This window comes from Amia ocellicauda, chromosome 5, assembly GCF_036373705.1.
Source record: "Amia ocellicauda isolate fAmiCal2 chromosome 5, fAmiCal2.hap1, whole genome shotgun sequence".
Taxonomy (NCBI): domain Eukaryota; kingdom Metazoa; phylum Chordata; class Actinopteri; order Amiiformes; family Amiidae; genus Amia; species Amia ocellicauda.
Window position 1 is genome coordinate 1752029 of NC_089854.1, and position 27814 is coordinate 1779842.

Consider the following 27814-nt stretch of genomic DNA (forward strand, 5'->3'; position numbering starts at 1 on the left):
CAGGTCCAAACAGACCGGCCCACCGCGGATTCTCCCACACTTCCGATTGCCAGTCCGCCCCTGGTTCAGGCTGTGGTTCTGGACTGCATTTAGGCAGTTCACATAATGATGTAGTTCAATGGTTTATTCACAGCAGCTCAGTGCAGCAGCTCTCACTGGGCAGAACATTGCTTTCTGACTAATTGATACTGATCTAAATATCTTAATACTTATTGGAAAATTGTTGCTGTAAGAAACAACAACTTAATGAAAATTTGATTTTTATTTTTAAAAATGCATTCTATTGATGTTAATATAATATATTGCATTCCTAGCTTTGCACAGTATAATACAAAGCAAACTAGTGCACTGTGACTGTGAAAATTTGAGATAACAGCTGACAGACAGGTTGTCTTCTACATTTACAAACCCATGCTGTGCTAAAGATTGAGAAATAAAGTATCCCATTTATATACATTGTACTCTAAAAAATATTAATTTCCTCTCCTGAGATTTGTTTTGCAAATCCTCAACAAGCTACATGTTGCCACAAAATGGATGTATTTTAAAGTTTCTCCTGCATTTCCTTTTGTCCCCAATAGGTCCATCCTCCCGTCACTTCTCTGATCGTCTCGTACTCTGAGGACTGAGCTGGACTGGGAAGTGCAGTGTAGGTGTTACTGGCACTGTGCTGAGAAAACTGAAAGACACAAAGTCAGACACACACTGTCACTCTGCAGCTGCTGGCCTGGACGCTGTCCTGAGGGCCAGATCAGGCTCTTACTGACCCCCACTGTCCTCCCACTGACACACTCACCTTCAGAGTGTCATACTCTGCAGACACAGCCCTTATATCCAGAGCTGTGTAAATGTCGCTGTGTGGGTCAGACGGGGGACTCTGTGGAGAGAGAGAGAATGTGAAGTGGGGAAAGGCTGGGATGATCAGACACAGTTATACATGCACACAGAGCGATGAATAGAGAGTAAGCCCCCTGATAGTCACCATGTTAGGAGTCTCTCACCCAGAGGTGATTGTAGGGTATGTGGGGGCCCCAGGCAGAGGTGATTCAAGGGTATTTCTCCCGTGTTCTCCCGTGAGAGCGGGGGGGGGGGGGTTTGGTTTGTCCCATGAGAGCGGGGGGGGGTTCATATTAGGGGGGCCCCCCTCAGCCCGGGGCCCCAGGCAATTGCCTAGGATGCCTACCCCCTTGTGACGCCCCTACTCTCACCATGTACCCCTCAGTACTCAGTGTGAAGACCTGTGTGGCCAGAGGCTCTGCTCTAGAGAGTGTGGATGGATCATGGAGTACAATGTGCTCGACACAATGTCCCTCCTTTCCCTGGTATTTCTGTGCCAAACCTTTACCTGAGTCCCTGTGTTGCTCTCCTCTACAGGTCGACCAGCCTTCCTCCTTCAGAGAGAAGAAGACAGAGATCAGAGCAAGCACAGAGGAATAGAACTAGATGAAGTAATGCATGAGAAAGACCTAGGAGTCTATGTGGACTCCTCACTTTCTCCATCCAAGCAATGTGGGGAAGCAATAAAAAAGGCAAACACAATGCTAGGGTATATTGTCAAAAGTGTAGAATTGAGAACAAGGGCAGTGATGTTCAGACTGTACAATGCACTAGTTAGAGCTCATCTGGATACTGTGGACAGTTCTGGGCTCCACACTTCAAGAAAGATATCGCTGCTCTAGAGGCAGTTCAGAGGAGAGCAACCAGACTTATTCCAGGTCTGAAGGGAATGTCCTACTGAGAGACTGAGGGAACTGAACCTTTTCACCTGGAACAGAGGAGACTACATGGGGACTTGATCCAAGTCTTCAAAATCATGAAAGGCATCAACCACATCAAACCAGAGGAGCTTTTCCAGATCAGCAGGGACACACGCACCCGGGGACACAAATGGAAATTGGGCTTCAAGGCATTCAAAACGGAAAACAGGAGACACTTCTTTACACAGAGAGTCGTCACAATCTGGAATAAACTCCCCAGCGATGTGGTAGATGCTGAAGATTTGGGAACATTTAAAGTCAGACTGGATAGGATCCTTGGATCACTCAGTTATTAATGGACACCAAACAAGCACGATGGGTCGAATGGCCTCCTCTCGCTTGTAAACTTACTTATGTTCTTATGTTCTAACACCATACATTACATAACAGCAGTAGTAGTACTACCAGTAGCATTATTATTATTATTATTATTATTCAAAATCCCTTTATAGATTCCCTGACAATATAAAAGATCCCAAGTGCTCCAGATTGTGTCTCCAGACAGCACTATTGTGAGAGCTGCACAGGACACTGCAGCTCCATCGTCTCACTCTGTTAAATAGTCTGAGCTTCACACTTACACAGTGACACACTGACACACCGACACACTGACACACTGACTCACTGAGACACTGACAAATTGAATGTGGCAGGGAGGGGGTTAATTGTTCCACCCTGCCTGCTCGTGGACTGCAGGTGGTTGGGGTGATTGATCAATTAAAGTCAATCAACCCCAGCCACCTGCTATCTAAGGAGGTCTCAGCCACCCATTATGGGTGTGGGTTGGAGAGTTGGGTGTGGGAGGAAACCTGCCAAGTGTTGCGTGTGCTGTTTTGTTTGGGCTTGTGGTTTTGTTTAGTTTTCACTGCACAGTGAAGTCCTTTGTCCATCCTGTGTAGTAGTGTTTGAGTTTGGTGTATCTTTTTGGTTAGCCCTCGTGACGTTATTTGTTTAATAAAACCCTTGTTTTGTACCTGCAGGCCATCTCCAAGCCTCCATTGCTGGCCACCCCGCCACACTGACTCACTGACACAAAGCTCTTTGAAGATTAATGGATCCCACTGACCTTCTGACACAGACGAGAATCACTGCAGTGACAATACAGACGCACAGCGCACTCCCCAGGACAGCTGGCAGCAGCACTGTCTCCCACTCAGCTGGACCTCAGAGTCATAGTAAAAACAGCATCAAATGACATTTTCAGCAGAGGGACTGAACTGCTAGTGTTAATGTAAAAGGAACATATTAGTCATGATTACTGACACTGACTTTAAATACCTTAAAATAATTAACACAGTAAACCAGCAGTGTGTGTAATCACTCATGTTCTTAATTAACCAGTGAGTCAGGATTTTCAACCTGATAGATAGTTGATAAAGTTTCTATTCTCATGTCTCGCTGTATAATATGCACTGTACCTGTTATAGTGAGAGGCACAGCTGTGGAGCTGTGGGCTCCATGTTTATTGTGTGCTTCACAGTAGTACTGCCCACTGTCTCCATAGCTAAAATTAGAAATGGTGAAACTCTGCCCTGATCCTTTCTCCCTGACAGCAGTTCCACTGCTCTGAAACCAGGAGTATCTCTGCACTGGTGGGTTTGCATTGCTGCTGCAGGTCAGGGTGACAGGACTGCCTTCCACTATTTCACCAGAGGGGCTGATGGACACTGAGGTGTCCTTTGGGGCATCTGGAAGAGAGAACAGTCTGTGATCATTCAGTGTTGGACTGAACAGAGTGTCCTGGCAGTGAACCCCAGGGTGCTCTAGAGCTCAGAGAGAAGGATGATGGTCCAGGAGGTCCTGGGTTTGAGTCTCAGCTGGATCACTGGACATTGAGTGATCCCTCTGACCTTCAGTAACCCAGATGAGTAGAAAATATATACTCACACTGTATGTCCACAGTTACAGCTGGAGAGTTGTGAGTGCCAATCCTATTCTGTGCTTCACAGTTGTATTGTCCACTGTCTCCAGAGCTAAAATTAGAAATGGTGAAACTCTGCCCTGATCCTTTCTCCCAGACAGCAGCTCCACTGCTCTTAAACCAGGTGTATCTCTGCACTGGTGGCTTTGCATTGCTGCTGCAGGTCAGGGTGACAGGACTGCCTTCCACTATTTCACCAAAGGGGCTGATGGACACTGAGGTGTTCTTTGGGGCATCTGGAAGAACATAAGAACATAAGAAAGTTTACAAACAAGAGGAGGCCATTCGACCCATCGTGCTTGTTTGGTGTCCATTAATAACTGAGTGATCCAAGGATCCTAACATTACTGCTCTTGTTCTCAATTCTACACTTTTGACAATATACCCTAGCATTGTGTTTGCCTTTTTTATTGCTTCCCCACATTGTTTGGATGGAGAAAGTGAGGAGTCCACATAGACTCCTAGGTCTTTCTCATGCGTTACTTCATCTAGATTTGTACCTCCCATAGTGTAATTATAGTGGACATTTTTGTTACCTGCATGTATTACCTTGCACTTGTCCACATTGAATTTCATCTGCCAGGTGTCGGCCCACAACTGATTATCTAAATCCCTTTGAATAGCCTGTGCTGCTGAGATTGTATCTGCTGAGCCACCTATTTTAGTATCATCTGCAAATTTGACAAGTTTGCTAACTATCCCAGAGTCCAGATCATTAATATAGATTAGAAAAAGCAAAGGCCCTAGTACTGATCACTGTGTAAATCCACTAACAACCTCACTCCAGTTAGAAGCGACTCCTCTAATCGACACCCTCTGATTCCTAGACATCAACCAGTTCATAATCATCTACTTACATTACCCTGAATGCCTACAGCTTCCAATTTGAGGATCAGTCTTTGGTGTGGAACCTTATCAAAAGCTTTTTGAAAAACTAAGTATATCATATCATATGCTTTCACGTGATCTACAGCTGCAGTTGCGTTTTCGAAAAACTCAAATAAATAAGTAAGACATGATCTGCCTCATCTAAACCCATGTTGACTATGTCCAAAAATATAGTTTTCATTAAGTTGCTCCTCTATTTTCTGTCTAATCAGTTTTTCCAGCATTTTACAAGTAATGCAGGTGAGACTGATTGGTCTGTAATTTCCTGGCTCAGTTTTGTCCCCTTTCTTGTGGATTGGTATGAGATTTGCTGTCTTCCAGTCAGTTGGCACAAGTGTCTTTTGGAATATTTGAGTTAGCGCCCTGTAAATCTTTTCCCTCATTTCTTTAAGTACTGTTGGAAATATCCCATCTGGCCCAGGTGATTTGTTGGTTTTTAATTCTGCTGGTCCCTTTAGTAGCTCCTCCTCATTTATCCTGATCTCTCTTAGGGTTTGACTGGACTGATTGTCAACCTGTGGCACGTTATCTGTCTTTTCTTTTGTAAAAACCTCTGTGAAATACTCATTTAAAACATTTGCCACATCTTGTTCATTTTACAAGATACCTCCATAATTGCCCTTTATCTGTTTCACTTCCTCCTTTATTGACCTCTTGCTGTTGTAGTATTGAAAAAAAGTCATTGCATTCGTTTTAGCTCCAATAGCTATGTTTCTTCTGTTTCCCTCTTTGCTTTCCTGATCCCTTTCTTAAGATCTCTTTGCAGTTCAACATATTCTTTGTATTTTGTTTCATCTCTATCCCTTTTGTATGCGCTATACAACATTTTCTTCCTCTTTATATTTTTTTGCATACATTTATTAAACCATTTTGGCCAATGTTGTGTGTTCCTCAATTTTGCTAAGTTTTGATACAATTCTTTCCTGAGTCTCAAGTAGTATATTTTAAAATATACCCATCCATTTTCAACTGACTCTGTATCCAATGTGCTCCAGTCTAACTCTTCTAAGTGCCGCCTCATATCTTCAAGGTTTGCTTTTCTAAAATTGTAGATAATTGTTTTAGACTTGGTCCTTGTTTTTTTTTAAGTATGCATCAAAACTAACCATATTGTGATCACAGTTTGCCATTGGTTCTCTAACTGCTGTCCCTCTGACTTTATCTTGGTCATTTGAAAATATCAAATCAATACATGCACACTCTCTGGTTGGTTCCCTGACAAATTAAGTTAGAAAGCAGTCTTTTACCATCTCAATCATTTCTATTTCTGCTTCTGTAGCCCCAACTGGGCTTTCCCAGTCTATGTTTGGGAAATTGAAATCCACCATTATAACAGCCACATCCTTGCTACATGCAGTCCTGATTATACTGTTCAATGCAACATCTTGCTGAATATCTAAGTTGGGTGGTCTGTAACACATTCCTACTACTAATCCTCTGGATGTTTTGTTCAAAAGTTTAACCCACAAAGATTCTGTTTCGTTACTGAGATCTAATTTGAGTTATTCTGCCTTAATGTCATTTTTCACATATAATGCTACCCCACCACCTGTTTGATTGTGCCTTGCCCTCCTAAACTATGTGTATCCTTTCAACTTGTATTCATCCCCATAATTTTCTGTAAGCCGTGTTTCTGTCACTCCTACAACATCCTGCCCTGCCCCCCTGGTCCCTAGTTTAAAAGATTCTCAGTTGCTCTGAACATCACACTCCCAATGCATTAGCCCCCCTTCTGTTTAGATGTAGACCATCTGGTTTGTACAGGTCCCATCTATCCCAGAATTAAGACCAATGCTCCATAAATCTAAAACCCTCTTCCCTGCACCAAGATTTCAACCACATGTTAAACTTTCTAATCTCTGCCTGGCGGTAACTGAAGTATTTTGGAAAAAACTACCATGTAGGTTCTGCTCTTTAGTTTCTGTCCTATCTCTTTAAATTTGTCTTGCAGAACCTCTGCCTTAGCTTTTCCTATATCATTGGTTCCAATGTGGACCATGACCAGTGGATTCCCCCTGGTTTTGGCCAGTAGCCCGTCTACTAGTTTAGGGAGATCTGCAACCTGAGCACCAGGGAGGCAAGATCCCATGCGGGTCTCCTTGTCACTAGAACACACTGTGTGATCTACACCTCTATTAATTGAGTCTCCTACTATAACTACCTCCCTGTTCTGGGGGGAGTGGACACCATGGTGCTCTGGTGCTCAACTGCCCTCCCATCACCCTCTGAGCTGTCACTGTCCAACTCGGTATCCAGCAGTTGGAACCTGTTGGTCATTTCTAGCTCTTGGGATGTCTCTAAGGGTTGTGCACGCCCTTTTCTGCAGTTACGACCTACTGTAACCAAGCAGTTCTCTACGCTGTCCTGCTCTAAGGTCTGAACTCTCCTAGGTTTTGACTTGCACACAATCTCTCAAATTGGCTGATTGACTAATTCTTCCATATTACTAATACAGTGCAGATCAACAATCTGGGCCTCGAGATCACGGACCTTGATCTCTAGGATTTCAACATGCTGACAACATTCATAAATTAAATTAAAACGTTTTTTTATTTTTATTTATTTATTTATTTTGGTCTCTTGGATTCTGTCCCCTGGTCAACTGCTTGACTTTTTTGTCACTGAGAAACAGCGCAGCTCTTTTTCAACAGCAGCTTTAAGTACCCTATTGTCTACCTGCCCCCAATTCACACCTATCTGGCTCCAACTGGATTCACCTGGCACAACTCACTTAACTGAAATCCTGCTAGTACTAGACTAAATCACCTTTCCTTCAACCTATTTACTTTCACCAACCCAGCAGCTGTACTGAATTGACTTACATTAAAGCAGACTGCAGACAAAATCAACTTCTATTAAGGCATTTAAAACAAAATCAGGAATGCTAAGACTGTCTGAAACTAGGAACACAACAAGATGGCTGCCTCTCACCTGTACTGTCCTGTGTCTGTCTAACTAGACAGAACTAGAGAGAACAGTCTGTGATCATTCAGTGTTTGACTGAACAGAGTGTCCTGGCAGTGAAGCCCCCGAGTGCTCAAGAGCTCAGAGAGAAGAATGACAGTCCTGGAGGTCCTGGGTGTGTTTCCCAGCTGGATAACTGGACACTGAGTGACCCCAGGGAGGTCACTGACCCCTCTGACCTTCAGTAACTCAGATGAGAAGAAAATATATACTCACACTGTACGTCCACAGTTACAGCTGGAGAGTGGTGGGCTCCAATCCTGTTCTGTGCTTTACAGAAGTACTTCCCACTGTCTCCAGAGCTGATATTAGCAAAGAATAAACTCTGTTTTTTCTCCAACATATCACTGCTCTTAAACCAGGTATATCTCTGCACTGGTGGGTTTGCATTGCTGCTGCAGGTGAGCGTGTAAGGACTGCCTTCCACTATTTTACCTGAGGGGCTGATTGACAGTGAGGTGTTCTTTGGGGCGTCTGGAAGAGAGAACAGTATGTGATCATTCAGGGTTTGACTGAACAGAGTGTCCTGGCAGTGAAGCCCCAGAGTGCTCTAGAGCTCAGAGAGAAGGATGACGGTCCAGTAGGTCCTGGGTTTGAGTTCCAGCCTGATAACTGGACACTGAGTGACCCCAGGGAGGTCACTTACCACTCTGACCTTCAGTAAATCAGATGAGTAGAAAATATATACTCACACTGTACGTCCACAGTTACAGCTTGAGAGTGGTGGGCTCCAATCCTATTGTGTGCTTCACAGTAGTACTGCCCACTGTCTACAGAACTGGTCTCTACAATGGTGAAACTCTGTCCTGATCCTTTCTCCCAGACAGCATCTCCACTGCTGTTAAACCAGGTGTATCTCTGCACTGGTGGGTTTGCATTGCTGCTGCAGGTCAGGGTGACAGGACTGCCTTCCACTATTTCACCAGAGGGGCTGACAGACACTGAGGTGCTCTTTGGGGCATCTGGAAGAGAGAACAGTTTGTGATCATTCAGTGTTGGACTGAGCAGAGTGTCCTGGCAGTGAAGCCCCAGAGTGCTCTAGAGCTCAGAGAGAAGGATGATGGTCCAGGAGGTCCTGGGTTTGAGTCCCAGCTGGCTCACTGGACACTGAGTGACCCCAGGGAGGTCACTTACCACTCTGTCCTTCAGTCATCACAGCTTAGGAGCAGAAATACTCACACTTTACATCCACAGTTACAGCTGGAGAGTTGTGGGTTCCAATCCTATTCTGTGCTGCACAGTAGTACTGCCCACTGTCTCCAGAGCTGATATTAGCAAAGAATAAACTCTGTTTTCTCTCCAACATATCACTGCTCTTAAACCAGGTGTATCTCTGCACTGGTGGGTTTGCATTGCTGCTGCAGGTCAGGGTGACAGAACTGCCTTCCACTAATTCACCAGAGGGGCTGATGGACACTGAGGTATCCTTTGGGGCATCTGGAAGAGAGAACAGTCTGTGATCATTCAGTGTTGGACTGAACAGAATGTCCGGGCAGTGAAGCCCCAGAGTGCTCAGGAGCTCAGAGAGCTGGATGATGGTCCAGGAGGTCCTGGGTTTGAGTCCCAGCTGGATCACTGGACACTGAGTGACCCCAGGGAGGTCACTGACCCCTCTGACCTGGAGTAAATCAGCTCAGTAGAAAATATATACTCACACTGTACGTCCACAGTTACAGCGGGAGAGTTGCGGGTTCCAATCCTATTCTGTGCTGCACAGTAGTACTGCCCACTGTCTCCAGAGCTGATATTAGCAAAGAATAAACTCTGTTTTCTCTCCAACATATCACTGCTCTTAAACCAGGTGTATCTCTGCACTGGTGGGTTTGCATTGCTGCTGCAGGTCAGGGTGACAGAACTGCCTTCCACTAATTCACCAGAGGGGCTGATGGACACTGAGGTATCCTTTGGGGCATCTGGAAGAGAGAACAGTCTGTGATCATTCAGTGTTGGACTGAACAGAATGTCCGGGCAGTGAAGCCCCAGAGTGCTCAGGAGCTCAGAGAGCTGGATGATGGTCCAGGAGGTCCTGGGTTTGAGTCCCAGCTGGATCACTGGACACTGAGTGACCCCAGGGAGGTCACTGACCCCTCTGACCTGGAGTAAATCAGCTCAGTAGAAAATATATACTCACACTGTACGTCCACAGTTACAGCTGGAGAGTTGCGGGTTCCAATCCTATTTTGTGCTGCACAGTAGTACTGCCCACTGTCTCCAGAGCTGATATTAGCAAAGAATAAACTCTGTTTTCTCTCCAACATATCACTGCTCTTAAACCAGGTGTATCTCTGCACTGGTGGGTTTGCATTGCTGCTGCAGGTCAGGGTGACAGAACTGCCTTCCACTAATTCACCAGAGGGGCTGATGGACACTGAGGTGTCCTTTGGGGCGTCTGGAAGAGAGAACAGTTTGTGATCATTCAGTGTTGGACTGAGCAGAGTGTCCTGGCAGTGAAGCGCCAGAGTGCCCTAGAGCTCAGAGAGCTGGATGATGGTCCAGGAGGTCCTGGGTTTGAGTCCCAGCTGGCTCACTGGACACTGAGTGACCCCAGGGAGGTCACTTACCACTCTGTCCTTCAGTCATCACAGCTTAGGAGCAGAAATACTCACACTGTACATCGACAGTTACAGCTGGAGAGTTGCGGGTTCCAATCCTATTCTGTGCTGCACAGTAGTACTGCCCACTGTCTCCAGAGCTGATATTAGCAAAGAATAAACTCTGTTTTCTCTCCAACATATCACTGCTCTTAAACCAGGTGTATCTCTGCACTGGTGGGTTTGCATTGCTGCTGCAGGTCAGGGTGACATGACTGCCTTCCACTATTTTACCAGAGGGGCTGACGGACACTGAGATGCTCTTTGGGGCGTCTGGAAGAAATGCAATAGACTGTTCAGTTTTTTATCAGCTTTTAACTGCTTCACTGATGACAGAATGTGCCCCACTACTGATTGCACAGTATTGTCTTTGACCAAAATCAGTTATTTGTGAAATTGAGCTCTCCCTGGTCATATTGAGATGCTGTTGGGGGATCACATCCACTTTCTACTGTACCAAGCTACCAAGCAGATTTTACTTTTAAGTAAACCGTAGTAATTCTGTAAAAAGCATCCAAATAATGTAAATGACACTGACATTGTACAGAGGCTGTAAGTGAAGGTACTCACAGTGGACGTCCACAGTGAACCCTTGAGATCGGGTCTCTCTATACTCTCTTACAGCACAGGAGTAGTCTCCAGAGTCTGCATGGGAAACAGGATTCAAGCGCAGTGTGTTGGCGGGTGTCTGTGTGTGAGAGATGGGCCGGCCATTCTTAAACCAGGTGATCTGTGTCTGTGTGGAAGAGCAGCTCCCTGTGTCACAGGTCAGGATCACAGCATCTCCTTCTCTTGCTGCCCCATTCACTCCTGATGGGCTCATCTTCACCTGTAGCTCTGATGGGAATTAAAGGGTTCATGAAGACCAGTCAATGTGAGGTGTACATTATGTACAGTACCTCTCAAACGTATTCACACCCTCGGACTTTTACACATTTCATTGTTACAACATGAAATCAGAATGGATTTAATCAGGAATTTTTGCCACTGATCAACACAGAAAAATGTCCATAAAGTCAAAGTGAAAAATTTAATCTTCAAATTATTCTAAATCAATTGGAAATACAAAACAGAAAATAATTGACTTCTTGCTGATTCAACACTTCAGACACCAGACTCTTGATTAATTAAAACAATCACAGATCTTACCAGAGACAGAGAGAGTCACTCCAGTGTCACCAGCCCATTTACCTCCATTATCACTGATTTCAAATCTGAATCTATATGTCCCTCTGTCAGCTGTCCTTATGTCCTTAATCTTCAAAGTGCAGTCCTTCTGTTTATTCCCCAGGTACTCTGCTCTGTGTCGGTATTCAGGGCTGATTGAATCCCCTCCACTGTGATACACATATGAGGTTTCCCTATTATTGTGACACCACATCACTGTCTGCACTGTATATGTATATGTAAACATTCCTAAAAATCCAGAATAGGTAGCAGGATAATCATATGAACAGGGCAGGACCACAGAGGAGCCTCTCACAGCACAGATCTTGTCAGGTTGATACCACGCAGCCCAGCTCCCACCGAGGACACCTGCAGATGACAGCAGGTCAGTGGTCAGTGTTGACTAGTGAAGAGTCCAGCAGAGCTCAGAGTCATGACACAGGACACAGACAAACACCAGATGCACAGTACATTATTAGGAGAAAATCTCAATTATTTTATATATATTGTGACCGTGTGGAGGGGTTGATCCAGAACTGCCAGGGCTCTCAGGATCTCCTCCTGCCTTCCCAATACAGGAAGATGGGCCACTGTGCTGCACAATTAGTATATTGAATTGTTTTGCTATAATTTACTTAACATACTTTATAACAGGTATTATAATATTACATTTACACGCCAACGTCAATTTATCATCATCTGCCATGCCATTCATTTGCTCCTATAAAACATCTTATAATGTTATTTAATTACATACACTCCCCTCCCTGACTCTCACTCCCTGCGAAGATTTGTCAGTGTATACTACATCTCCTAGCAGTCTCCTTGTGCCTTGTTATATCTTTGTATCCACAACCTCTAGCTTTACCTCTCGACCATGACCTTGGACGTCCCCTGATTCCCTGTTTGCCTGATTGCCCAACCTCTGCCTATGACCACCACCACATCTTGCCTTGCCCTTGTTTGCCCTGTCCAGCCGATATCTGAACCCACTCTTGTTTGACCACCTCTACCTTGGTATCTCTGTAGGATTTCTTCTGGATTCTCTCCTAAATGAAAATTACAATGAATGCATCACCAACACAGCAATAACTAAATTGTTATCATACATTAACATAATGAATGCAGATGGCGTTGCATGATACAATTAAGCAATTAACATCCTCTCAGGCCCAGCTGACCTTGATTTTGGATCAAGATGGCAAGAGGAAAGGATCTAAGTGACTTTGACAGAGGAGTCATTATTGGAGCACAAATGGCAGGAGCTTCAGTCACAAAGACTGCTCAACTGGCTAGTGTTTCAAAAGGAACAGTGACTAAAGTGAAATCTGCATTTAGATCTATGAGAAAGACATGAGTCAATAGGGTTGGACATTGTGGTCGAAAGTGCACATTTGATGACCGTGATGCTCATGCATTACTGCCATATGTAAGGAAAAACAGAAGAGCAACTCTCTTGCAGGTGACTGAGAATGTCAATGCAGGACGTGATTAGACTGTGTCAGCAAAGTACAGTCCGTGGAGAACGACACAGACAGGGATATTGTAGTAGGGCTGCAGAGCATCAACCCCTCATTACAAAGACAAATGCACATCTGAGAGTTCAGTGGTGTACAAATCATAGGCACTGGTCTACAGAGATGTGGAAAAAAGTGATCTGGTCAGATGAGTCATCCTTCACCATATTCTCGACAAGTGGGCAAGTGCATGTGTGGGACACCAAGAGAACGGGACAGGCCTGACTGCTGGACCCCTACAGTGAAGGGGTCCGGAGGCTCTTTTATGCTGGGCGGGGCATTTTCCTGGCATGGTTTGGGTCCACTTGTCCCCTTAGAGCAGTGGTTCCCAAAGTGTGGTCCGGGGGCCAAATGCAGCCCTGAAGGATGTTTGTTGTGGCCCCCCGAAGCCAACCTTCAACCATCCTTTTTCTGAACCTTTACTATATTTTTACACTTGCTGAACATTTTTCTGTTACAAATTGCTCATGTAATTTGGGGGAAAATAATAAAACAACAATTAAAGTTCATGAATGTTCCATAACAAAAATGTACAGGAAATAAAAATGTATGATTTGGGACATATTTCGTTTTCATCAGTGGTAAATTTTCTTCTGTGGCCCTCTTATGTAACCTCTGGAGATTGGCCCTGCATCACTAGACATCACTAGACATGGGGAAAACTGAGCCAGGAAATTACAGACCAATCAGTCTCACCTGCATTACTTGTAAAATGTTGGAAAAAATGATTAGACAGAAAATAGAGGAGCATCTTAATGAAAACCATATTCTTGGAGATAGTCAACATGGGTTTAGACGAGGCAGATCATGTCTTACTAATTTATTACAATTTGTTGAACATGCAACTGCAGCTGTAGATCATGTGAACGCATATGATATGATATACTTAGATTTCCAAAAAGCTTTTGATAAGGTTCCACACCAAAGACTGATCCTCGAATTGGAAGCTGTAGGCATTCAGGGTAATGTAAGTAGATGGATTATGAACTGGTTGATGTCTAGGAATCAGAGGGTGTCGATTAGAGGAGTCGCTTCTAACTGGAGTGAGGTTGTTAGTGGAGTTCCACAGGGATCAGTACTAGGGCCTGTGCTTTTTCTAATCTATATTAATGATCTGGACTCTGTGATAGTTAGCAAACTTGTCAAATTTGCAGATGATACTAAAATAGGTGGCTCAGCAGATACAATCTTGGCAGCACAGGCTATTCAAAGGGACTTAGATAACATTCAGTTGTGGGCCGACACCTGGCAGATGAAATTCAATGTTGACAAGTGCAAGGTAATACATGCAGGTAACAAAAATGTCCACTATAATTACACTATGGGAGGTACAAATCTAGATGAAGTAACGCATGAGAAAGACCTAGGAGTCTACGTGGACTCCTCACTTTCTCCATCCAAGCAATGTGGGGAAGCAATAAAAAAGGCAAACACAATGCTAGGTTATATTGTCAAAAGCGTAGAATTTAAAACAATGGCAGTAATGTTCAGACTGTACAATGCACTAGTTAGAGCTCATCTGGATACTGTGGACAGTTCTGGGCTCCACACTTCAAGAAGGATATTGCTGCTCTAGAGGCAGTTCAGAGGAGAGCAACCAGACTTATTCCAGGTCTGAAGGGAAAGTCCTACTCGGAGAGACTGAGGGAACTGAACCTTTTCACCCTGGAACAGAGGAGACTACGTGGGGACTTGATCCAAGTCTTCAAAATCATGAAAGGCATCGACCACATCAAACCAGAGGAGCTTTTCCAGATCAGCAGGGACACACGCACCCGGGGACACAAATGGAAATTGGGCTTCAAGGCATTCAAAATGGAAAACATGAGACACTTCTTTTCACAGAGAGTCGTCACAATCTGGAACAAACTCCCCAGTGATGTGGTAGAAGCTGAAAGTTTGGGAACATTTAAAAATAGACTGGATAGGATCCTTGGATCACCTAGATATTAATGGAAACCAAATGAGCATGATGGTTCGAATGGCCTCCTCTCATTTGTAAACTTTCTTATGTTCTTATGGTCTTAACCCCTGCCTTTGAGGGAAGGGTCACTGCAAATCATTAAAGAGTTATTCTGAGGGATCACCTTTATTTTATGGTGAAACATTTCAATCCAGATGGGAGTGGTCTCTTCCAGGATGACAATGCCCCATCCACAGGGCACGAGGGCTCACTGGTTTGATGAGTATGAAAATTATGTGAATCATATGCTATGGCTTTCACAGTCACCAAATCTCAACCCAATTGAACACCTATGGGAGATTGTGGAATGACGTGTTAGACCACCACCATAATCAAAACCCCAAATGAGGGAATATCTTTTGGAAGAATGGTGTTCATCCCTCCAGTAGAGTCCAGAGACTTGTAGAAATGGGAAGAGCCTTCTGACCTGCCAATCAGTTAAAATATGTACCAAAGCGGCCCAATAGGGGTCCTGCTGGCAGGAGGAAGACACACCAAAGGCCTCTGTGAAAAGTCTCCTCCTGACCGCAGCCGCCTGCCATTTCTTCGTCATGAAGGTCATCTGGCTGAGCCACCCCTGAAGGATAATGGCTGTCTTTATTTTTTCAGGGAACCAGGATTATGATAATAACCTAACATTCCCTTCCAAATTGTAAGACAGCTATTACTGAATGGGAAGACTATACTTTATCTGTCGTGAGCCCTGACACCTGATAACCCCAATCCCACTATGGAAAGTGCAACAGAGACTCATGGTGCCTGAGGGCAAGCTGCTTGTAGTTCCTGAGTGCCCAGTGTGGGCCGCAGTCGGTCTGCCACATTGAAACGGTAGAACCTTGTGAAGATCATTTGAATGGAACAGTTCGAAGCATTAGACAGGTCTTCAAGTGAGGTGCCTTGGAAGAGCGTGGCCTGTCCACTTGTTGAGTGCACTGAGATGTGTTCAGGCATGGGAATAGTAGCAGTCTCATAGGTGAGCCAGTGGGCCGTCGCTTGTGTGGTGAAGAGGTCGACCCGAGCTCATCCCAGTTTCTCAACTTGAGGATTCAATCTCCATTTTGACCTGTCCAGACCTCCCCGGGAGAGAATGTCAGCTGTTGTGTTGGACACACGTGGCAGGTGTATTGCCCTTATCGATCGTAGATTGTCCTGCGCCCACAGGAGAAGTCTAAACACCACACAATGTAGTCTGGGGGAGCACAAGCACCCCCTGTTGGTTGATATAGGCCACTACTGTTGTGTTGTCTGTCCGAACTAAGACATGTCTGTCTGGCAGGACATGGCGAAAGTGGTGCAGCGTTGTAATTGATGCATGTGCATGAGTCCAAGTGGAAAAATGTTCGAAATGGCCACCATCAGCCCCAACAGTTTTTGGAATTGGACCAGTTGGTGTCGATGTCCTTCTGAATAATGCAAGGCACTTCTACAATGACTCGATTCTGTCTTTTGACAGGTAGGCAAGCATGTTCCCAGAGTCTAGCCTTATTCCCAAGAACACTACAGTCTGTGCGGGCTTGAGAGACTGAAAGACCCAGTGTAGTCATGTGGTGTATGACCTCTGTCATGTGTTCCTCTGCCTGAAGCCTGGAGTCCATCCAGGTAGTTCAGGATCCTTATCCCCTTTGTTCTGATGTGGGCCGGAGCTGCATCCATGCACTTTGAGAATGTGTGGGGCACCAGCAAGAGGCCGAATGGCAGCACACTGAACTTGTATGACTGGCCCTAGTTAATAAAGTTATGGTCCCGTTCACAATTTCACAAGGCAATTTCCACATGTAAAATGCATGCTGTTAAATTTCAGACTTCAATCATACTTAGTACAAGAACAAACAATAGCAAGTTTACCAGCTAAACACACTTTTATTGTTAACTGTTTACATTATAACTCCTTACTTAGCCTAGACTTTTATAATATATATAAAGATGTGAGCTAGCAAAATGTAACAGTACCTTTAAGGCTATAGATCGATATGACATTCAAACAATAGAGACAATACTGTGTCCTGCAGCGGTGCAGCTGTGTCGGTGCCCGTGTTTTTTCTGTGTTTATTCCGCGTCTCTCAAACACGCGTCTTTGGGTGCGGGGCTTGAGTTGCGCCACACGCTGACGCTTTCCACCCGGTTTCACAATTACATTTAGGCCGGCATTAGGCCGGGTCGTAAAGCGGGACTAGTTTTGACCCGGCCCTGGGCCGGCCTAAATCTCAAGTGTGAACGGGGTCTCAGTTTCAATCGGATTTCTTTGCAGATAGGCTTGTTTTGTCATTCTGCAATTTTTCTGCACCCCAGTTCCTGTGTTTTCGTGCATAGTTGAGTTACTTGGGCTTGTGTCCACATCGGAGGTATGGCTTTTTGGCCGCAAGTCTTCCATGAAGGCCATTTCTGACCATACTTCTCCGGACAGTAGATGGGTGTACCAGGGTCCCACTGTTTTCTGCCAGTTCTGAGCTGATGGCACTGCTGGACATCTCCTGATTGCAAAGGGAAGTAAGCATGATGCGTATTTAATCTGCTGCAGTAAGCTTACTTGTCTGACCACTACATCTATGGTCCTCTTTGTGCTTCTTCAAAAGAACTTGGACAGCAAATCTGGAAACCCCTGGCTGCCTTGAAATTTCTGCCTGGGAGGGACCTTGCTGATGCAGTATAACTACCTTGTGTCTTGTTGCTGTGTTCAGTCTTGCCATGGTGTTTGACTTTTGACAGTAAACTGTTTGGCTGTTCCTCACCCAGTTTTATTCCTCCTACACAGCTGTTTCCGTTTCAGTTAATGATTGTGTTTCAACCTACATATTGAATTGATGATCATTAGCACCTGTTTGCTATAATTGTTTAATCATACACCAGACTATATGCCTACAAAATCCCTGACTTGATTTGATTTAGATTTTTCTTCTGTTCACTCACTTTGCATTTAGTTAATTGATAAACATAATCTATTAATATGTCTATTTTTGAAAGCATTCTTACTTTACAGCATTTTTTCACACTTCTGCACAGCACTGTATATATATACACTCACCTAAAGGATTATTAGGAACACCTGTTCAATTTCTCATTAATGCAATTATCTAACCAACCAATCACATGGCAGTTGCTTCAATGCATTTAGGGGTGTGGTCCTGGTCAAGACAATCTCCTGAACTCCAAACTGAATGTCTGAATGGGAAAGAAAGGTGATTTAAGCAATTTTGAGCGTGGCATGGTTGTTGGTGCCAGACGGGCCGGTCTGAGTATTTCACAATCTGCTCAGTTACTGGGATTTTCACGCACAACCATTTCTAGGGTTTACAAAGAATGGTGTGAAAAGGGAAAAACATCCAGTATGCGGCAGTCCTGTGGGTGAAAATGCCTTGTTGATGCTAGAGGTCAGAGGAGAATGGGCCGACTGATTCAAGCTGATAGAAGAGCAACTTTGACTGAAATAACCACTCGTTACAACCGAGGTATGCAGCAAAGCATTTGTGAAGCCACAACACGTACAACCTTGAGGCGGATGGGCTACAACAGCAGAAGACCCCACCAGGTACCACTCATCTCCACTACAAATAGGAAAAAGAGGCTACAATTTGCACAAGCTCACCAAAATTGGACAGTTGAAGACTGGAAAAATGTTGCCTGGTCTGATGAGTCTCGATTTCTGTTGAGACATTCAGATGGTAGAGTCAGAATTTGGCGTAAACAGAATGAGAACATGGATCCATCATGCCTTGTTACCACTGTGCAGGCTGGTAGTGGTTGTGTAATGGTGTGGGGGACGTTTTCTTGGCACACTTTAGGCCCCTTAGTGCCAATTGGGCATCGTTTAAATGCCACGGCCTACCTGAGCATTGTTTCTGACCATGTCCATCCCTTTATGACCACCATGTACCCATCCTCTGATGGCTACTTCCAGCAGCATAATGCACCATGTCACAAAGGTTGAATCATTTCAAATTGGTTTCTTGAACATGACAATGAGTTCACTGTACTAAACTGGCCCCCACAGTCACCAGATCTCAACCCAATAGAGCATCTTTGGGATGTGGTGGAACGGGAGCTTTGTGCCCTGGATGTGCATCCCACAAATCTCCATCAACTGCAAGATGCTATCCTATCAATACGGGCCAACATTTATAAAGAATGCTTTCAGCACCTTGTTGAATCAATGCCACGTAGAATTAAGGCAGTTCTGAAGGCGAAAGGGGGTCAAACACAGTATTAGTATGGTGTTCCTAATAATCCTTTAGGTGAGTGTATACCGATCAGCCATAACATTATGACCACCTGCCTAATATTGTGTAGGTCCCCCTTTTGCCACCAAAACAACCCTGACCCATCGAGGCATGGACTCCACTAGACCTCTGAAGGTGTGCTGTGGTATCTGGCACCAAGACGTTAGCAGCAGATCCTTTAAGTCCTGTAAGTTGCGAGGTGGGGCCTCCATGGATCGGACTTGTTTGTCCAGCACATCCCACAGATGCTCGATTGGATTGAGATCTGGGGAATTTGGAGGCCAAGTCAACACCTTGAACTCGTGATTCATCAGACCAGGCCACCTTCTTCCATTGCTCTGTGGTCCAGTTCTGATGCTCACGTGCCCATTGTAGGCACTTTTGGCAGTGGACAGGCATCAGCATTGGCACCCTGACTGGTCTGCGGCTACGCAGCCCCATACACAACAAACTGCGATGCACTGTGTGCTCTGACACCTTTCTATCAGAACCAGCATTAACTTTTTCAGCAAATTGAGCTACAGTAGCTCGTCTGTTGGATCGGACCACACGGGCCAGCCTTCGCTCCCCACGTGCATCAATGAGCCTTGGCCGCCCATGACCCTGTCGCCGGTTCACCGCTTTTCCTACCTTGGAGCACTTTTGATAGGGACTGACCACTGCAGACCCGGAACACCCCACAAGAGCGGCAGTTTTGGAAATGCTCAGACCCAGATGTCTAGCCATCACAATCTGGCCCTTGTCAAAGTCGCTCAGATCCTTACGCTTGTCCATTTTTCCTGCTTCTAACACATCAACTTTGAGGACAAAATGTTCACTTGCTGCCTAATATATCCCACCCACTGACAGGTGCCATGATAACGAGATTATCAGTGTTATTCACTTCACCTGTCAGTGGTCATAATGTTATGGCTGATCGGTGTATATACACAGTTAGCATCATAAATATTGAGACAGTGAAACAATTGTCATCATTTTGGCTCTGTACACCACCACAATGGATTTTAAAGGAAACAATCAATATGTGCTTTAAGAGACTTTAAAGACTTTCATCTTTAATTTGATGGTAGTTACATCCAAATTGGGTGAATGGTGTAGGAATTACACCAATTTTTATATGTGGTCCACCCAATTTTAGAGGCTCAAAGGTAATTGGACAAACTAACATAGTCATGAATTAAACTGTGAGTTTGAATACTTGATTGCAAATCCTTTGTAAAAAACTGCCTGAAGTCTGGAACACATAGACATCAACAGATGCTGGGTTTTTTCCCTGGTGATACTCTGCCAGGCCTGTAGTGCAGCTGTTTTTTGTTCCTTCTTGTTCTTGGGGCGTTTTACATTGAAGTCTCCTCTGTTCCAAGGTGAAAAGGTTCAGGTCCTCAGTCTCTCAGTAGGACATTCCCTTCAGACCTGGAATAAGTCTGGTTGCTCTCCTCTGAACTGCCTCTAGAGCAGCGATATATTTTTTGAAGTGTGGAGCCCAGAACTGTACACAGTATCCAGATGAGCTTTAACTAGTGCATTGTACATTGTCCATTGTTTCTACACTTTTGACAATATACCCCAGCATTTTGTTTGCCCTTTTTATTGCTTTCCCACATTGTTTGGATGGGGAAAGTGATGAGTCCACGTAGACTCCTAGGTCTTTCTCATGCTTTACTTCTTCTAGTCCAATTCCTCACATATTGTAATTATAGTGGCCATTTTTATTATGCGCATGTAATACTATCACACCTGTCATCCACAATTTATCTGTTCACCACCAGAGGTCATCTTCACCTGAATACTAGCCATGCAATCATCCAATTAACATTCCTACATACCATGTGCACTTGTCCCAATAACCCTCGGCACTCATTGGTTCTACCTCTCCCCACCAGCTCCACTGACTCCACTCTGCCCTGCACTTAAACCACTGTTTGTCCTTCATTCACTGTAAAGTCTTGTCTTCTTCATTGGAGCATTTCTAAGCATTTCCTCTGGCTATTTACTTTCCTGTGTTCTAGGTCTCTTGCCTTTGCCTTTCATCCACCCCTTTGGATTGCCTGCTTCAGCCTGTTTGCCCCATCTATTGACCCCTGGACTGTCTTTGAACCTTGTCTCTCGCATATCCCCTTTGTATTGTTAACCTTGCTCCCTTGGTCAGTGAGCTTGCACTTGGGTCCACCTCTGCTGTCCTCTGGGACATCACAAATACCTTGCACTTTTCCACATTGAATTTCATTTGCCAGGTGTTGGCCCACAACTGAATATCGTCTAAGTCCCTTGGAATAACCTGTTCTGCTGAAATTGTATCTGCTGAGCCACCTATTTTAGTATCATCTGCAAATTTGACACATTTGCTAACTATCCCAAAGTCCAGATCATTAATATAGATTAGAAAAAGCAAAGGCCCTAGTACTGATCCCTGTGGAACTCCACTTACAACCTCACTCCAGTTAGAAGCGACTCCTCTAATTGACACCCTCTGTTTCCTAGACATCAACCAGTTCATAATCCATCTACTTGCATTACCCTGAATGCCTACGGCTTCCAATTTCAGGATCAATCTTTGGTGCAGAACCTTGTCAAAAACGTTTTGGAAATCTAAGTATATCATATCATATGCTTTCACATGATCTACAGCTGCAGTTGCATGTTCAAAAAACTATAATAAATTAGTAAGACATGATCTGCCTCGTCTAAACCCATGTTGACTATCTCCAAGAATATGGTTTTCATTAAGATGCTCATCTATTTTCTGTCTAATCATTTTTTCCAACATTTTACAGGTGATGCAGGTGAGACTGATTGGTCTGTAATTTCCTGGCTCAGTTTTGTCCCCTTTCCTGTGGATTGGTATGACATTAGCAGTTTCCAGTCAGTTGGCACATCCACTGTTCTAAGTGCCTTTTGGATTATTTTAATTAATGGTCTATAAATAATGCCCCTCATTTCTTTAAGTACTGTTGGAAATATACCATCTGGCCCAGGTGATTTGTTTGTTTTGAATTCTGCTTATCCCTTTAGTACCTCCTCCTCATTTATCCTAATCTCTCTTAGGGTGACTGATTGTTAACCTGTGGCATGTTATCTCTCTTTTCCTTTGTAAAAAAACCTCTGTGAAATACTAATTTAGAACATTTGCCACATCTTGTTGTTCATTTTCCAAGATACTTCAATTTTTCCCCTTTATCTGTTTCACTTCCTCCTTTATTGACCTCTTGCTGTTGAATTCTTTGTATTTTGTTTAATCTCCATCCCTTTTGTATGCGCTATACAACATTTTCTTTCTCTATAAATTTTTTTGCATACCTCTATTAAACCATTTTGGCCAATGTTTTTTGGTCCTCAAATGTTTTGGTACAAATTTTTCCTGGGCCTCAAGTAGTATATTCTTAAAATATACCCATCCATTTTCAACTGACTCTGTATCCAATGTGCTCCAGTCTACCTCTTCTAAGTGCCGTCTCATACCTTCAAGGTTGTAGACCATTGTTTTAGACTTGGGCCTTGTTTTTTGAAAGAATTGCCTCAAAGTTAACCATATTCTAACTAGTGTCCCTCTGACTCTATCTTGGTCATTTGAAAAGATCAAGTCAATACATGCGCTCTCTCTGGTTGGTTCCCTGACAAATTGAGTTAGAAAGCAGTCATTTACCATCTCAAGCATTTCTATTTCTGCTTTTGTAGTCCCAACTGGGCTTTCCCAGTGTAAGTTTGGGAAATTGAAATCCCCCATTATAACAGCCACATCCTTGCTACATGCAGTCCTGATTACACTGTACAATGCAACATCTTTCTGAATATCTGAGTTGGGTGGCCTGTAACACACTCCTACCACTAATCCTCCGGATCTTTAATTCAAAAGTTTAACCCACAACGATTCTGTTTTGTTACTGGGACCTAATTTGAATTATTCTGCCTCAATGTAATTTCTGACATATAATGCTACCCCACCACCTCTTCGATTCTGCCTGTCTCAAACTTTTAGTTTTTTGCCATTCTCAGTGCAGGAGGAGTCCTGAAATCCTTAGATCTGAGAAAACCTGCAGGTCCTGATCTTCTTGATCCCTGCTTTTTGAAATTGGCAGCTGATTTTATAGCTGAACCACTTACACTGCATTCGTTCTATCATTGTTTAAAGGGGGAGATCCATCTCTTTTAAACAATTATAGACCGCTCTCAAAGCTGTCACCCCTGGATAAAATACTTGAAACCCTTGTTAGTGAACAGCTCTAGGAGTTTTATATATACTAACTCTATTTTATCTATGTATCAATCGGGCTTGAGGAAGAAGCATAGCACAGTTACAGCAGCCATTAAGGTTTTAAATTATATCACTAATGCTCTTCATAAAAAACAACACCGTCTCACTTTTTATTGATCTTTCTAAGGCTTTAGATACAGTGGATCTTGCTATACTGAAACAGAGATTGTCTTTCTCAGCATGCTGTTTCATGGTTTGCTAACTATCTGTGTAATACAACTCAATACACACAATTTAATGGGCTCGCATCTGATTAATTGTCTGTTTTGAATGTGTGTCCCAGGGCTTGGTACTTGGTCCTCTCTTACTCACTATTCACTATTTATATAAATAAACTAGACAAAAATGTGCAAAATGCCCAACTTCACTTTTATGCAGATGACACTGTTATTTATTGTTGTGCCACGACTTTCGTGAAAGCATTTCAGAATTTGCAAACTGCTTTTAATGCTGTTCAACATACCTTGTGTCAATTGAATCTCATTCTTAATGCGGACAAAACCAAACTAATGGTGTTCTCCGAAGCAATATATAGACTGCTGAATCTTCCATTTATTACTACTTATTAGGGGAATGAGATTGAGGCAGTAACTTCATATAAATATCTTGGAATTTTAATTGAAGTTGGGATTTTATTTTAGGAATAAGGCTCGTTTTTCTTTTAAAGCTAAAAGGAGACTTGTTTCAGCTACTTTTATGACTATACTGGACAACAGTGATATTTTATATATGAATGCTTCTGCTCAGTGTTTGAGATCAATTGACACCCTTTACCATGGAGTACTGAGATTTATTTTAAACTGCAAAGCTCTTACACACCATTGCACTTTATATGCTGGGGTTGGCTGGCCTTCCCTAGTCACCCGCAGACTAGTGCCTTGGTTCCACTGGCTTAAGCGTCGTGTCGTGCCATGCCATGCCAGATGTGTCCGTCCTCAGACGCGTCCCAGAGCTTTTTCTGTAAAACCAGGCTGTTGTGAAGTCCGTCCCTCTGATGGAGGAGCAGCGACTATGGGTTTGGTTTGTGTTTCATTTTAAAAACAAAGACAGAGAACAACACTACGAGTGACACAGCCTGACGTGGAGAGTACTTGTGTGTCTATTTTATTCTTTGTGCTTTACATGATTGTAAACAGCGTAATAAATACACATTTCTGTTCAGAGATATTAGGAAGAGCTAAACGTGTAGACAACATATTCAGACAAGCATGTTCACATAAGAATACGTGTCCATGTGCAACAATAATACTAAATAGCAAATATGTATTGTTATTATTATCGTCATCATTTCTGCTAGTATATATGTATTTTAAATGGCACAGCGTGACTCCCTTAATTTATTACTCTTACTACAGATTTGTAACCGCAAACAATACTTTTTGCTGAATTATTTATAATTTACTTATCAGACGTCCTTAACCAGGGCAAGTTACAGTTGAAACAAAATACACACGTTTCACCATTAATCATCCAGCTACAATATAGCTGGTTATAATTTAACTAAAGTGCGCGTCTCAGTCATGGCGTTTATGGACGCATTTATTAAACTAGCCCTTAATGTTTTAGAGGGAAACCCAGATCTGCTGTATTTATTTATTCACTACTTTAACTTGTAAATGGGCATGTTAACTGAATCGTGTTCGCCTTCATACTGATTGTCTGCGGATTGTCCTGCACACCATTCACAAAACACAGCCTGAAACATTGACCAGCTGTTCATAAAATATTAATAATGTTTATTTTAACTAGTCAGGCACTGCACTGGTCCTGTGAAATCCAAGTGTTTAATGCACTGATATTAACTGTAAGCAGTCATTGTCTCTGTACATGGATTTCACTCCATGTTGCTAATAAAACTGTAATTTCTTTGTGATAGCACACAGCACTTGAGATTATATCTTGTGACACAATGTATCTGCTCTCTTCCCTGTCTGTGTAACAAGTAACAAGTCAAGCACACACCTCCAATTCTGAAAGCGAATCATGTCCTCAGTGGGGACGGACGCTTACGGACACGTCTAGAACCAGATTGTTAACTGTCCACAAAACACGGACGCATCCGCCAGTGGAAACAGGGCATAGGTCACTGGTCACTTCATATTTATGCATTTTTTTTCTTAAAAATGTGGTGGGTACTGTCAACGTTCACAGGACATTATTTTGTTAACTGTCCCAAATGTTAGAATGGATTTTGGAAAAAGGGCTTTCATGTACTCTAACCCATCAGCTTGGAAAGCCTTACAAGATAGATTTAAATTGGAAAAACGTATCCCTCTTGGTGTTTTTAAATCATTGATGAGGGATTTTGAGGCCGATTCCTTGACTTGTCAAAGTTTTTAAATTGGTGTTTCTATGATTGTAAATTATGGCTGTGATTTTAGTTTTTCATATGATTAGAGTACTGCCTGTCTTGGCCAGGATGCTCTTGGAAAATAGATGTTTAATCCCAATGAGCCTTTCCTGGTTAAATAAAGGTTTAATAATAAAAAAAAATGTGTTCATCCTTATCATTTTCTGTAAGCCATGTTTCCGTCACTCCTACAACATCATAGTCACATGCAATCACTGTGGCTTCTAAGTCTAACATCTTGTTGCATTTTCAGTCAGAATACCAGAATGAAATTTAGAGGGACTTGTCCAGTTGGAAGTCCTTTTAATGTCGTCACACATCCAACTAAAACACGTTTTCTGTTTTTTCAGGCAATGGACATTGCTTGGTGGAAATTTTCACTTGAGAAGCCGCTAAATAAGATTGAAAGTAAAGTAACCACCAAAATGACCTTAAAATGTATTAGATGGCTACAAACAAGGAGAATTCAGCAATGCTTCAGCATACCTGGCAATGTAACGTCAAATACACAAATAGAATAAAATGATATACTATATCATAGAATAGTTAAAGCAAAAACATATCATTATTCAGAGATATGTCAGTTACAATTATTTATAAATGGTACTTATAAGCTTACCTTATAGTTAGAGCTATATCATATAAAGTAGGTTTCTTAAATGTAATTAAAACGCATTGTAACATATTTTATAGCAGCTAATAAATGACATGGCAGATTATAATATTATATTGATGTTGGCGTGTAAATGTCATGCTATAATACCTTTTATAAAGTATGTTATTACATATATTATAAAGTGTTATAGCAAAACAAAGTTTAATAATATATTATATTATATATAACAATTCATAACATAATTAATAACATGTCGATAGATTGTTTATAATGGATACTTAAAATACAGTGTTATTGTTTTAAGAAACAGTTAAAATAGACTGTGCTCTCTAGTGCAGTGTGTGAAACAGTGTGACAGAAGTCAGTGTTACCAGGCAGGAGGAGCAGAGTGGCCCCCAGTAAGCGCAGTGTCTCTTCCACACCCATCGCTGCAGCGTCAGTTCTGTCCTTCTGCTCTCTGTCAGTGATGAGGAGTCGGACCACCTTCTATAGGGGTCACTGCAGACACACAGGAAACAGGAGCTGTAGGCACACAGTGTAAACACTTCCTGTGTTGCTTCATAAATAGAGAAACAGCACAATGATGAGCCATATATTCCAGAATTTTCATTAAGAAAGTGATTAGAATAAATCAGTAAGAAGTGCAGTATTGTTGGACTGTGAAGTCACAGTGTTGTGCAGGAGTTGTTTACAGGCATGATCACATATGAGCATGTTTGTTTTCACCAATCATGAGAAATGAAAAACAGTCAAATAGTATTCAGTCCCACAGCAACTATCTACAAATCAATTCAACACAATTGCACAATGAAATATTTCTCTCTGTCGTAGTCAAAATTATACAAACTCTTCATTAATTAATATAACGATCATTAGCACTAAGATGTGAAATTAGATTCAGCTCAACACATAGCTGATGCGTACGCCAGTGCACAGCTGGCCCGTCCTATTGTCTGAGAAAAGGGGAGAACAACAGCAGCCCCCCGCTGTATAACTCACAGACCCCTGTGCTGTCCAGTGGAGTCGTCCTCTGTCCCGGGTGAAGAGAGCTCCTGCACTCAGACTCTGCTCTGATACTGACTGACCGACAGGGAAGAGCTGAAGAGAAGCTGATAAAGCAGTTTTACCACCCCACTCACACACAAAACAACTTCCTGTCAACTTCTCTTTTTTCAGTCTTTATTTTTTCTTTTTCTTGGTCAAATGTTGCATGGCAACAGGGATAAAAATAGTTAATTCTTGAAACAGGTCTCAAAGTCAGTGCTGTTGATGCATCTTTAGTTCCTTCCATGTTCCTCGGTGACAAGGACCCGGCTTTCTGAATTGACACGGACTATGAGAGATGGGGGGGTGGTTCTCTGTCACATGTTGACAATAGCAGAGTCTTAATGTAGATCTACTGGCCCTGAATGACATTAAACCATTACATTTTTTTTTTATTAGGTTCGGATATTTACATTCACTTTAAAATGTCTTTAATAATTCACAACATATATCTCCTATATATCAACTACAGAGTGAAAGCGACATGTCTCATGACAAGGTACTTAGTTTAGCTGGTATCTGAAGGGCCCACACTGCTAACTATTGTCTTGAAATTGATAGGTTGCAAAT

At 43.0% G+C, this 27814-nt stretch overlaps 1 protein-coding gene across 4 annotated transcripts; it reads right to left on the reverse strand.

Annotated features, from left to right (window-relative positions):
- Positions 1 to 247: 247 nt before the first annotated feature.
- Positions 248 to 27281, reverse strand: LOC136749157 (B-cell receptor CD22). 4 transcript variants are annotated; one of them, XM_066703151.1, is made up of 16 exons: positions 27204 to 27281; positions 26572 to 26698; positions 11271 to 11657; positions 10692 to 10958; positions 10137 to 10394; positions 9662 to 9919; positions 9186 to 9443; positions 8710 to 8967; positions 8223 to 8492; positions 7747 to 8004; positions 3645 to 3914; positions 3176 to 3445; positions 2824 to 2920; positions 1346 to 1391; positions 797 to 877; positions 248 to 679 (listed from the first exon to the last, which is right to left on the reverse strand). In XM_066703151.1, exons 2-16 carry the CDS (start codon positions 26624 to 26626, stop codon positions 545 to 547), a joined length of 3168 nt encoding a protein of 1055 aa, XP_066559248.1. In that variant the 5' UTR covers positions 26627 to 26698; positions 27204 to 27281; the 3' UTR covers positions 248 to 544. The 4 variants fall into 4 exon arrangements, with proteins under 4 accessions (XP_066559248.1, XP_066559249.1, XP_066559247.1 ...); XM_066703152.1 differs by having other exon boundaries at positions 2824 to 2914; positions 27200 to 27281; XM_066703150.1 differs by having other exon boundaries at positions 27200 to 27281.
- Positions 27282 to 27814: the final 533 nt, after the last annotated feature.

What these genes read in the sequence shown, in the direction of transcription:
- LOC136749157 (XM_066703151.1), bottom strand. Translation starts at nt 26,626, where the DNA reads ATGGGTGTGGAAGAGACACTGCGCTTACTGGGGGCCACTCTGCTCCTC. An exon ending in GTTCACTGTGGACGTCCACT is followed by an intron (nt 10,395 to 10,691) that starts GTGAGTACCTTC and finishes CATTTCTTCCAG; the next exon opens with ACGCCCCAAAGAGCATCTCA. An exon ending in TGTAACTGTGGACGTACAGT is followed by an intron (nt 8,005 to 8,222) that starts GTGAGTATATAT and finishes TCTCTCTTCCAG; the next exon opens with ACGCCCCAAAGAACACCTCA.